Source organism: Cryptotermes secundus, unplaced genomic scaffold (assembly GCF_002891405.2).
Source record: "Cryptotermes secundus unplaced genomic scaffold, Csec_1.0 scaffold766, whole genome shotgun sequence".
NCBI classification, from domain to species: Eukaryota; Metazoa; Arthropoda; class Insecta; order Blattodea; family Kalotermitidae; genus Cryptotermes; species Cryptotermes secundus.
Window position 1 is genome coordinate 1 of NW_019727791.1, and position 11,676 is coordinate 11,676.

The 11,676-nt window shown below is 36.9% G+C and overlaps 2 protein-coding genes and 1 long non-coding RNA gene across 6 annotated transcripts in view; 1 reads left to right on the forward strand and 2 right to left on the reverse strand.

Moving 5' to 3' along the window:
- Nucleotides 1-1,032: 1,032 nt before the first annotated feature.
- LOC111865011 lies at nucleotides 1,033-2,990 on the reverse strand (the record flags this gene model as incomplete). Its single annotated transcript, XM_023852697.2, has 1 exon — nucleotides 1,033-2,990. A coding segment is annotated over exon 1 (1,399 nt), but the record flags the coding sequence as incomplete, so codon positions are not given.
- Nucleotides 2,991-3,035: 45 nt separating this feature from the next.
- LOC117282352 lies at nucleotides 3,036-7,621 on the forward strand. Its single transcript, XR_004513075.1, has 2 exons — nucleotides 3,036-3,156; nucleotides 6,715-7,621. It is a non-coding gene; the product is annotated as an uncharacterized LOC117282352 (long non-coding RNA).
- Nucleotides 7,622-8,218: 597 nt separating this feature from the next.
- The window catches only part of LOC111865012 (eukaryotic translation initiation factor 3 subunit G), a 12,399-nt gene continuing 8,941 nt past the window's right edge, over nucleotides 8,219-11,676 (reverse strand). For 2 of the 4 annotated variants that reach the window (XM_023852701.2, XM_023852698.2), the window contains exon 2: nucleotides 8,219-9,678. In XM_023852701.2, coding sequence (XP_023708469.1) covers nucleotides 8,776-9,663 — 888 coding nt within the window. In that variant the 5' untranslated portion in view covers nucleotides 9,664-9,678 and the 3' untranslated portion in view covers nucleotides 8,219-8,775. The remainder of the gene's footprint in view (nucleotides 9,679-11,676) is intronic. The other 2 variants (XM_023852700.2, XM_023852699.2) reach the window with 1 other exon arrangement.

Here is an 11,676-nt window from a genome sequence, read left to right on the forward strand (position 1 = left end):
AAACATCTTGGAAGGTGACCTTAGTTGGAGATAAGACAATAACACAGAGAGCTGACTTAACTTGAAGACAGGCTTATTAGTTCATGCCACAAAAAATATCATTCTATTAAAATGAATATTGAACAAATATGTTATAGCAATATCCTTGGCTGAAGTGGATTATGATCAGGTATGATGGTGGGGTTTGTTGTCTGCAGTGTTGAAGTTTTGGATTCTACACACAGAACAGATTATCCTTAGACTGGCTGGCTAAAAATTTGTCCTCTTACACCTGTCCAATGCCAGCTGCTGAACTCTCACTTTGTCACCTGACACTTGCTGGTATATTTCAGTGGTGCTGCATGTTTGGTCATTTAGTTGTCTGAGATGCATAAAAGTACAGTTGCCACTGTTGTGAAATAAAATGTTCAGAAATGAAGTTTAATATTGAACAAAAATTATTCATCTACAAAATCTCTGTACAACATTCTTCACGGAGGAAATTTCATAGGAAGTATCCTGACAGTACTGTGTCATGCAAAGCAATGATTTACAGCACTGAAACAAAATTACATTCCACAGAGTTGATGCTGAAAAAAGAGAATCTTGAAAGAGAGATGTAGTGACTGAAGAAAAACTTCATGGCACTGATGCTCATTCCATCTTTCGCTCCTCAGTGTGGATTAAAAGTAAAATTAGTGTTGGCACAAAGTTGATAAAGTTACGGCCTGTGAAACTTCTGCTTTTCCTCTAGAGCATCTATGAAGTGAGTCTAGACATGTTTTCATGATGTGGGGCATACTTGAAAGTGGAAAGTCATCACTGCAACTATTACATAAAATAAAGTCAGTCAAACTACAACAGAAAAGCTGGCCATGAATCATCACTACCAGGGCTGGTCTGTGCAAAACGAGGGCCATATCAGCTGCACAGATCAGTCTAAGGAAGATCTGTCCTCCCTGCATTATCATAAAATTACTTGTCCAGTTTGCTGGGTTGCCAGTGTTTGAACAAATGTCACTACAATGATTATTAAGCTATGATAGCACTTACCCTGCTGCCCATACTTAGATTTGGAATTAAGCATTCCAACAGATTTCTTGTTGCCTCCTTCACCAACAGCATTCTGTGAACCACTTTGCAGCGTTTTTGATGAAACTATATCTTCTGACTGCAACATTTCTTCATCAAGTTCTCCTGTCATTTGCTTATCACTATCCAAATCATCTAGGGAAACCCATTTTCGAGGAAGAGAGTTGCACCCAATTCCAGAACTACTGTGCTTCAGGTCAGTACCCACAGATTTCTGGGTCACAACAGAATTCTGAATTAATTTGCTGGCATTAATATTTCCATTGCCATTATGCTCCTCGCTGCCAGAAGAATGTTGCCTCTTTAAAATACCACTTCTATTGTTCCTTTTCCCATTATTACCTTTTGATGCAGAACCTTTAGATTTTACAACATTTGTGGACTCTGATTTATTTGTTGCATTTGAATTGTTAGAACTAGGTTTAACTGCTGGTAATGTTATAGGAGCTGACTTTGTAAGGACATCAGAGTAAGTTGGTCTCATAGGGCGAACTTCTGCAACTATCCTTGCCTTTCTAACAATATGACCAACCCCCTTACATTCCATTTCAGCATTAGAAGATACTGGAATTGTCTGGATTCCCAGCTGATTTGTTGATGGAGCTGGTCTAATAATATTATCCATACATCCAAATGGGCTATATGTGCCACTCTGATTTGGCACCCAATTACCAACAAGGTTTTCTATCAACTGTGCTCGATTACTTAAACTTCCTCGGAAATGCTGTTCCTGCTGTCTACCACAATGCTGAGATTGTTGTTGAATATCACCATTGTTGAAAAGTCCATAATCCCTCAAATGGGTACAGGAGGTGTCTAAATTCCCACTCTGATAAGATATAAATCTTCCTATTGGAAGCTTCATGGGTTCTCTGCTGTCATGGGGCATCATATGGTATGCCTGTGGTGATATCATATTAGAACCACTATACACAACATTAACAATGTTTCCTCCACCATCAACAACAGTTCCAATTACTTCATGATTCTCTGCCATTGCATTCATTTGCTGCTGCTGTGCAGATGCTGCATAGTAGAAACTGTGATCTTGAGGTACTTCACTGGCCTGTTTTGACAAATGGGATGTACTAACGTCACAACGAACTCCAGAAATATACATGGCATTTTCCCCTGGATTCATTGCCATTGATGTGTGGGGTGTATAAGGGTGATTATCACTACTTCCATTTGTAGAAGCTGCATACTCTGTCCAGCAGTGTGGGGCTGTAGCTGGTGTAGGTGGTGGTGTAAAGCCTAACGGTATATACTGGCCATCACTAGTTTGTATATCTGCAGTCATATGTTCAATAATTTCATCGATAGGACCTTTATTCTGATGGTTATCGCGGTCTCCCATCATAAAGCACGAGTCATTAAACTTCTGCTGTTGGTACGTGTAACAAAACTAACAAAATAACAAAGCTAATCCACTCAGTTAATCTTATTTGTTGCTGATATGCGTAAAAAAAGTACTTCCGAAAGATCATGCAACAACTGCTGTGTCTAGCACAGGTTACTTGCTGATCTTAGTTAGATTAATAAAACCCGAGGTTATCAACGAAACGTCAGTGTTCAAGGTTCTGCAAAGCAAAAATATGCCTCAATACTTTTAATATTGAAAATAAATCACAAAATAATTATGTATATAAATTTTCTGTATGAATCCACATTGTGACATGTCTCTCACTACACGCATTTCCAAGGAACACAGAACCATTTTGTTGCATAAATTCATGCCATACATCCGCCGGAATCAAATTTTAGAAATCAATATAATCTTTAAAAAATAGTTTTTACAAATTATTATTCACATTAAAAAATATCTTACATTAGCGAAAAACGAGTATTTTTCTCTTTCAGTAACACAACTGCACATCTAACACAAATCAACCTTTGGAGTTTGGCAGTAACTACTTCGTGATCCGTGGCAGCATTGAGAACAGCAAAGTTAAACGGCACGAAGTTGATGTGGATCATGTGGATGTCGCGTTCGGTTGCGATAGAGGCAATTTTTTATTTTTTGACAGGCAGTGAAAGGTTAGGAAAGCGATGAGAAGGTGTTCGTCATTGAATGGAAATAAAAAGGTGTTACGTTAATGTATATTTTCTGTTATTCTTAGCTTCTGCTAACATATCGTACTTTCTATTGTATTTTCGTACGTCATTGCAGAAATATATTGCTTGTTTATTCAACCCCAAGTCGTATTAAGAATCAACAAACTAGCTCGATTACAGAGTAGTTGAGGGAAGTGGAGGCCAGGGTTACAAAGATGCATTCCTCCTGAAAGCACGAAATTTAAATTTCACCCACGATATACAGTGATATGCTTTGTATTACGGTTTCGACTTTATATTCTTGACCGGTGTATTGCAAGCAGCAAGCCTTTTCAGGGGACTTTAAAATGTGTTCAATTAGTATGCGTGGTACTCCGGTTTTTGTATATGCCTGGACTGCAAGAAACTGGTAGTCTTTTCCAGGGACTTCTCAATAGAATTTCCATTTTCAGCACCATGGCCTTCCATTTATGGATGTCCCTCTGAAACTAGTTCTGCATGTAAATCCACCTTAACTACTCAAGATGTGCCCTGTATACTGAAGAGACTATATATATGACCTAAAATCACTGGGTAGGTAGGAATTGCAGATGAGTGGCTATACAAGGAAGAATCAGTAAATGGGTCACAAATGGATATAAAATGTAAAACCTGAAAAAAACATTTCTCAACATATCCTCCACCAACACTGATATGCTTGTCCCATCGCTTTACCAGTGCATCAAAACCTGCAGCATACAAGTCTTTCTACTGTCATCTCAGCCACTGCCACACCTGTTTCATCCTGTTCTGTCATCAGTGAAATGTTTGCCACCTTCAGACAGATGAAAGTCACAAGGGGACTCACGCACTCTAAGGGGATGTTCAAGAAGATCCCACTGTAGTTCTTGAATTCTCTATTGGGTTGCTTGTGCAGTAAGGGGTCTGGCATTGTCATGATGAAGCCCATCTTGCCAGTTGACCTGGACATTTTCTATGATTTGCATTCAAAGTGTGAACAGAACTTCACAGTACAATGTAGAATTCACATTTTCACCACATATCTGAAAATGGGCTAACAGTACTCTCTAAGAATCCCAAAACATGGTAAGCATATCCTTCCCAGCTGCTGGCATAGCTGTAACATTAAATTTTTTGATTGCATGTGAACTGGGATGCTTCGTTGCATCGAAGCATGCTTTGATTTGGGTTGGTAGTGATGCAACCATGATTCGTCTCCAGTAACAATCTTGTTAAGTATATCTTCTCCTTTGACTGCATACCATAAGAGATGTTGCAAAAACCCATTCGGTTAATTTTTTTCTTGATCCTTCAAGTCCTCTGGGCACCCATCATGCACACACTTTCCGAAACTTCAAACGATCATGCATTATGCTGTATGCTATATCAGGGGAACACCCTAGTGAAGTTTCTACATTGTCAATCATTATCCTCCTGTCAGTTTGAATCAACTCTTCCACCCACTGCACAGTTACTTCTGTTGTAATCTCAACAGGGTGACCTGATCAGGCATCATCTGTGACTTTCCAATGTCATTGGCAGAATTTCTTGACCCAGTTGTGAACTACTTTATGTAACAAACACTTTTTCAATTCAATTTATTTTTGTTCATCGGATCTACATTTGGAGATGGTGCTTCCAGATATAGAACACGTCAAAGCCCAAGTTACTATAAAATCAATCTAGAGGATGTCATAAAGATATTACAACTTATACAGGGTGTTTCACGACTTTAGGGCATAACTGCAGGAGGTGATTTCCTAGGTCGTTGTGATTAAAAAAGTTCATATAAACATGTGTCCGATTTTGGATGGTTACGGAGTTATAACCGTTTTTTCATTCCTGTACATGCCCTCGTATGAACCGCGTCTGTCAGCTGGCAGGTCGCTATTTTTAGCCAGCTACAGACAGAGCGTTCTCGTTATCTCGACACTTGAGAGCTACCTAAGGCGGGGGGTGGGTTGGTATGTCTGGCGTGGTTCACAACTGAGTGGCAGCCTGTGTTACGGCCGGCGGTGACATTTTCGAAAATCAGCTTTAAGCACCAATCAATTCAAATGAAAGGTAATTTCACGAAGTTAACTTTACATTCATACTTTAAATGTATCATGTATTATGCTGGTTTATTATTTTGTTCCGTTTCTTGTCAGTAATCGTTACCTTCTATTCTGAGTTTAAAACGGCCATAACTCCGTGACCGTCCAAAATCAGGAACATGTTTATATGAACTTTTTTTAATCACAAAGACCTAGGAAATCACCTCTTGCAGTTATGCCCTAAAGTCGTGAAACACCCTGTATAAACCCATTGTTGCAATAACTATTGATACAAGTAAATTTACTGTCATCGACAACACTATGCGCCACGGTGCCACACTGTAATACAAATCACATCAATATTCCCCCTTTTTTCCTTTTTACAATTCAAACCCAAAAGGACAATATTATAATACAACATGCATATAACACTTGCATTGCAACTTATTTTCATAATAAAATACATATTGTCTATAATAGAGAAAAAGCACATCTAGAGAATTATAGGGATCATACAATAAAAGTTTTTAAAAATGACTAGTGTTGTTTTATTTATCTGTAATTAGCACAATCATCCCTTGTTTTCCATTTATAATACTCTTCTAAAGAATAAAAAGAGCCCACCTGCAAACATTTTTTAAGGGAATATTTGAATTTATTTAAGCCTTGTGATAAATTGTGTGTATCGCTCAAATAAGTTTTAATTAACTTTCCTGCTATACCATTAAAACCACAGAACTCAAGCTTAGCAAGAAGTATTGTTTGATTTACACAATCAAATTCTTTGGTCAAGTCACAGAATAGGCCTTCCATAACAAGTTTTTTATTTGTTGCTGTTAGAATGGTATTAAGTCATAAATGGCTGATTCAGTGGACAATTCAGTTCAAAAAACCATGTTATTCATGTGCCAATATATTATTAATGTCCAGATGATTTTGTAATCTATTATATGATTCTTTCAAAAACCTTAGAAAAAGATGTCAATAAAGATATCAGCCTATAATTTGCTATATCAGTTCTATCACCTTTTTTAAAAATAGGATTTACTTGAGAATATTTTAATCTTGAGGGGAAGACACCAAGACTCAATACTTTATTACACACATATGTTAGTGGTGCTAATACTTCCCACTGTAAGGAAACCTTTCTTCATGAACATCCTTTCCATCGAGTCCTTTTGCCTACAAAAAACACTGCTCTTCAGCAGTACACACATCAAGTACGTTTGCCACTTTGACTACTGAAACCAGCTTCTGAACATGCAGATGCATTTCAGCTACCGTCATGAAGGTGGACTGTGCTGCTACATAGTGATGCACATAGAAACCCAACTGCAATGTATGAAATTATAAAAACACTTCAAAATTATAAATTTTCCTTTAAAAATGTTGCTGTAACAATTCAGATAACATATTGTAATAATATGATGAAATGTTGTTAAGAAAACAATTCAGATAGGCGCAAGTAGAGAAAAGAAAACCCCATAATGATTAAAACTTTTATTTTGTATTTTGTCCATCATCCGAGTTTATTAAAATCAGCACATTTCAGGAAGAGGTTCAATTTCAATCTTCAGGTGCAGAGGTTACAAAAGGATGCTTCTGCTGTTGTCTCCAGGTACAGCTACCCTCATAGTTTCATAGTATTGAACACAAAATAAAGGATGCAACAAAAAACTATATTTGGAGAATGAAAATTTTTATTGCATTTACTTCAAATTAATACATAGGATAATATACCATGCATGACTGTGATACTAACATCATCCCAAGCTATAACAGCTAGGAGAACAGAAGGTTTGCATAGTTAATGTTATCTATAATTTCTGGCATATCTCACAATATAAAAAAGCTCATTTAATATCATGAGTGTATGTGTACATGAGCTAAATATGATCAAGAAAATATTTGTGTGTTACAACAATACAAAATTATTTTTAAAATAGACTGAAGCTTAAATGTCATAAGAATCTTGATTCAGAATAATCAGGAAGTCTCAAATTTACAGTGTATGCAATTTTCAGTGTTAGTTGTGTTAATCTGTACTCTTAAATGTTCTAAAAACTGACCTCTAAGGCCCTAACATCTCAAACTGGCCATGAAGGTACATGATCCAACCACTCTTAAGTATACATATTCAATTTACATTCTGTCTTTTGTTTGTAACCATTTTCTTGCCAGTTGCTGAACTTATGTTTTAATATTTGGACTCATTAAATAAAAATGGCCACATTTATGGTTTAAAAACCAGTTAAATTTAGGGGGAGGCAGTAAGATTATTTGCATCAAAATATCTTTTTGTCAGTTCTGATAGTCAAAAGTCTAAACCTCATATAATGGCATTAAAGGCTGACTTAATTAAATGTCCAAGTGACTGCTGGCATGCCCCAACCAATTCTACATATTGCGGTAATGAATATTGGGTATTTTATAATTCTATGAGCTGAAGGGAATTTATCGAAAAAGTACCGAAAATTTCTCCAGTGATAGTACTGTTAACTGGCATGGTTTACCTTCACTCATTTTTCATCTCATTAAGGAAGCATTTTATCTTTTCATCAATTTTCCTACAAAATTTTGTTTTTAGACAAGTATCTTTTCCTCAGAAAACATGTACTATAGATATATGAAATATATATAATTGTTTGTAATGATACCGACTTTTATTTACACATCTGACATATGAAATCTTAATTATTTTAACTATTTTCTAATAAAAATGTCGAGAAGATTAGTTTTGTAAGAGAAGAGTTTATAAACAATATTGTGATGTATTTGCGCTATACAGGACACCCCCTCCCCTGCCAGCGGTGACGTAACATCATCTGAGTGCTGCCGCTGCTACGGTAACAGGCTAGTCAACACTTCGTCCCCCTCCCCCGCGGTGATGTAACAAGGGGACACCGCTGGTAACACGAGGCAACAGAGAATGGTATAAAAAGCCAGTTGAGCAGTATGTGAAGAGTGTGTGTGCTCAGGAGTGACACAGTGTGGATCATGAAGTCGCCAAGTGCAGTGGAAGTAATTGTGATACTGCCGATGGCAGTAACTGTGTAATTTTGAGAGCGAGTGTTCAATAAATTCGCTAGATCCAAGATGGCATAAAGGTATTTGTCATGTGACAATATGTTTACAAATATATTGCTATGAGAAAAAGTCATCAGATACAGAAAACCCATAAACAGTTTGTGTACAAAATTTGAAGTTTATAAATTTTATAAAAATGTATCCTCAGTACAACAAAATTAACAATGTGGAAATAGTGCTTACCACCTCCCCTTAAAAGATGGTTATATGTTCCTGTGGTTTACTCACTGGCCAATGACTTTCTTTTTGGTACCAATTTTTACTTTTCTTCTACAGAACCATAAATAAAAGCCACCCACTATTGTAATAATTAAACCTCTTTTTTCCTTCGCAATGGAATGTCACTCACAGAAATATCTTTCATTTTCTCACATCAGAAGACAATATCAAAGTTAGTGACTGGATTAACACAAATCTAAATTCCAAAGAAATTTTATAATGTCTGTAGTCTAGTCAATGAACAGAGTACAGGACACATTTTTAACACATCACAGTTACAACTGTTACTGGACTAAGATACATGAACCTAGTTATTTTGTCCTAGAGGTTTTGACCAATCCACACTCAAAATCAAATGATCATACCCATGACCATTAAGAGATGAAACGGCTTTAGCTGCATCTGATTTGAACTTAAAGTGAACATAAGCAAATCCCTTGCAGTGACCTGTAAGTTTATCCTTAGCTAGAAACAGCTTGTGGATTGGGCCAAAAGGTTTTACCAAATCTTCCAGATCAGCCTCTGTAGTGCTTTCTGAAAGATTGGAGACGCGTATTGCTATGGTATCATCTCTACTTCTTGTATTTGACATGCTGTCACCCCTTTTATTGCTACCATCACGAAGATTTGGAGGGACATATTTACTGTTCTGTGATTTGTTTTTATCATCTCCAGGTGCCATTCCAGGTCCAACACCTCCTGGTCCCACTGCAGACTCAGGTTTCTTTTCATCTGTTATTTTTCCACCTGCCAAAACCGTATCCTTGTAGGGACATTTTGTTGTCCAGTGATCTCCAAAGCACTTGCGGCATCTCACAGCTCCCCTTTCACCCATGGCCTTGAGTTTATCTAAAACATCTTCTTCAGGTTTATTATCTTCCTCCTTATTTGATATGAACTGCATGTAAACATCTTCAGCAACAATTGTAGTAGCTGGATTTGGGCCAGGTTTGTCATTCTTTGACTGCCCAAATTTATTCCAAGTCTTCCGTAAGGCAACAGTCTTTGATACAATCATGCGCTCTATCTTAAATGTCCTGACAACTTTGATCTTTTTATCATCATTATATTTATATTCTGTAATGATCTTCATGCCATTTTGAATTTCTTCTGTTGGTGGTGGTAAAGCACCTGCTGTTCCTTCTTCTTCAACTTCATCTGCCCAACTTGATTTCACTTCATCTGCTGCAAGCATTATTATCTATCTGTTCTGGAAAAAAAGAAAGAATTGACCTCATTAAAATACTTTATAACAACTAATTTATTATATACTAAATGTGGGGATTGGTTTTACAATAAAAAATTATTTGTGCGGTGAAAGTAGAAAAAGAAAGTTATACAAAATCTACCCAGTAAGTTTGGGATTCACATTTTGGGGAGCAAAGGAAAAGGTTAAAACATTCAATCCAATTTATTCCCATCAAAGCTGTCTCCCCCCATTATACAAATGATTACAGCAGTTGCTTCGTCTCATGACAGACTAACTTCTAGCTTGCCCAGTTCTTTTACATTATTGAATTTTGCAAAATATCCCCCTTAAAAGAAAACATATTTTGCATTAGCTAATTTATGTAATTTCAGGAGCGAAACAGTTGTTACTCAAATGAATAACAATTTTTATAACAATTACCACTGGAATTCAGTCCATTTTCTTAAATCACTCTACACAGATGGGCATTTGAACATTACTAGTAAAATCTTATATATACCGTAACTGTGAAGTATGCTTTCACAAACCTAAAAATTCAGTCATAATTAAGGGACAAACTGTACATAACATCTCAGATTAAGGAAAAAACCTGAATAAAGTCTCGAAAAACTCCTGAGGTAAGTACTTGACTCACTTCCAATTCACAATGATAAAGAACAAGGTACTGTATTAGCCCTGTTGTTTTCTAATTTTGTTCTAGAGCATGTCACTAACAAAATTCAAGAGCATGAATTACAAGTGTGAAATACATTATGTTCTGAAAATTTTCATGCATATTTTTACACCTGTGTACTACAAGTCACACACTTATAAGAAGAAAAACGTGTTAGAGAATCTTACCCACACAAGTGTGCCTATCACAGGTTATTCATACCTACTGAATCCCACACTGATAGATTATATTTTTGAAGATACTGACAAAATTACAGCAATAATCTATTTCCAAATATTGAAAATATAGATGCATGAAATTATCATGCAGGGATACTAAGCTGCTAACATATTTTAAAAGTACCAAATACCTATGCTACCTTTTAACAGCAAATAATACATCATCAAATTTCAAAAGTTTTCTGGACAGCAAAGTTATTGGAAAAGTGGACTGCAGGGAAGCCAAGGAAAATATGGGTTAACACAGTGGAAATGAAGTGTAGAAAGATTCTGAAAGTCAGAAACCAGAGAAGGCAGTAGTAATAGTAGTTCCAGCAGTAGTGGTGGTTGTAATAGCATAATAGAAGAAGGTTCAACAGCTGTCACCTTTGGCTTACATGCTTCAAACAACATGCACAAACTGACATATTGCAATGAAAGTCATGATAAAGTAATTTTGCAAACAACATGCACAAACTGACAATGCAGTAAAAGCCGTGATACAGTAATTAATGAATAGGAAATGGCAGCATCAATACCTAATTAGAAGCAAACTACAAACCATTTCAGCAACATAATAAAGAGATTGTTCAAGAGAAGAATAACCAGACCCCTTCTCACCTATGTGAACTGCTAGTAAATTTGTATTTTTCAAATTTTATGAACAACGTATAATTTGCCCCCCTCGTTGGTGTCTCCACCTTATCGTGGTGAGGGGGTTTGAGTATGACAAGGACCCTGAGAGCTATACCAGCAGTAGTGTAGCTACTGGCAGGGCCTCCCTTGCTGGACAGGTCAAAGGGTAGGCATCAGACGAAGAGAGACACCAAAAACTGATGCCGGAAGCAGCGTCATCAGTAGCGACTTGAAGCACAGAGCAAATGATGCTCGAGATGGTTCAAGTTCGTATAGCAACAGGCGTGACCAGAGTGGTTTGAACGGCTGTTTGTGGAAAGCAAATGGAGAAACTACCACATTATCACTTTTCCTGGATAGTCTCTTTCCAAAAACAGAGATATCATGTATGTGAGATGTTTCCTCTGGAGACAAAACAATCCGGAGGTAAACTACTCCCCCAATCGGATCTCCGGGGGGGGGGAGTGTTCCTAGAGGAAATGTCATGCAGGC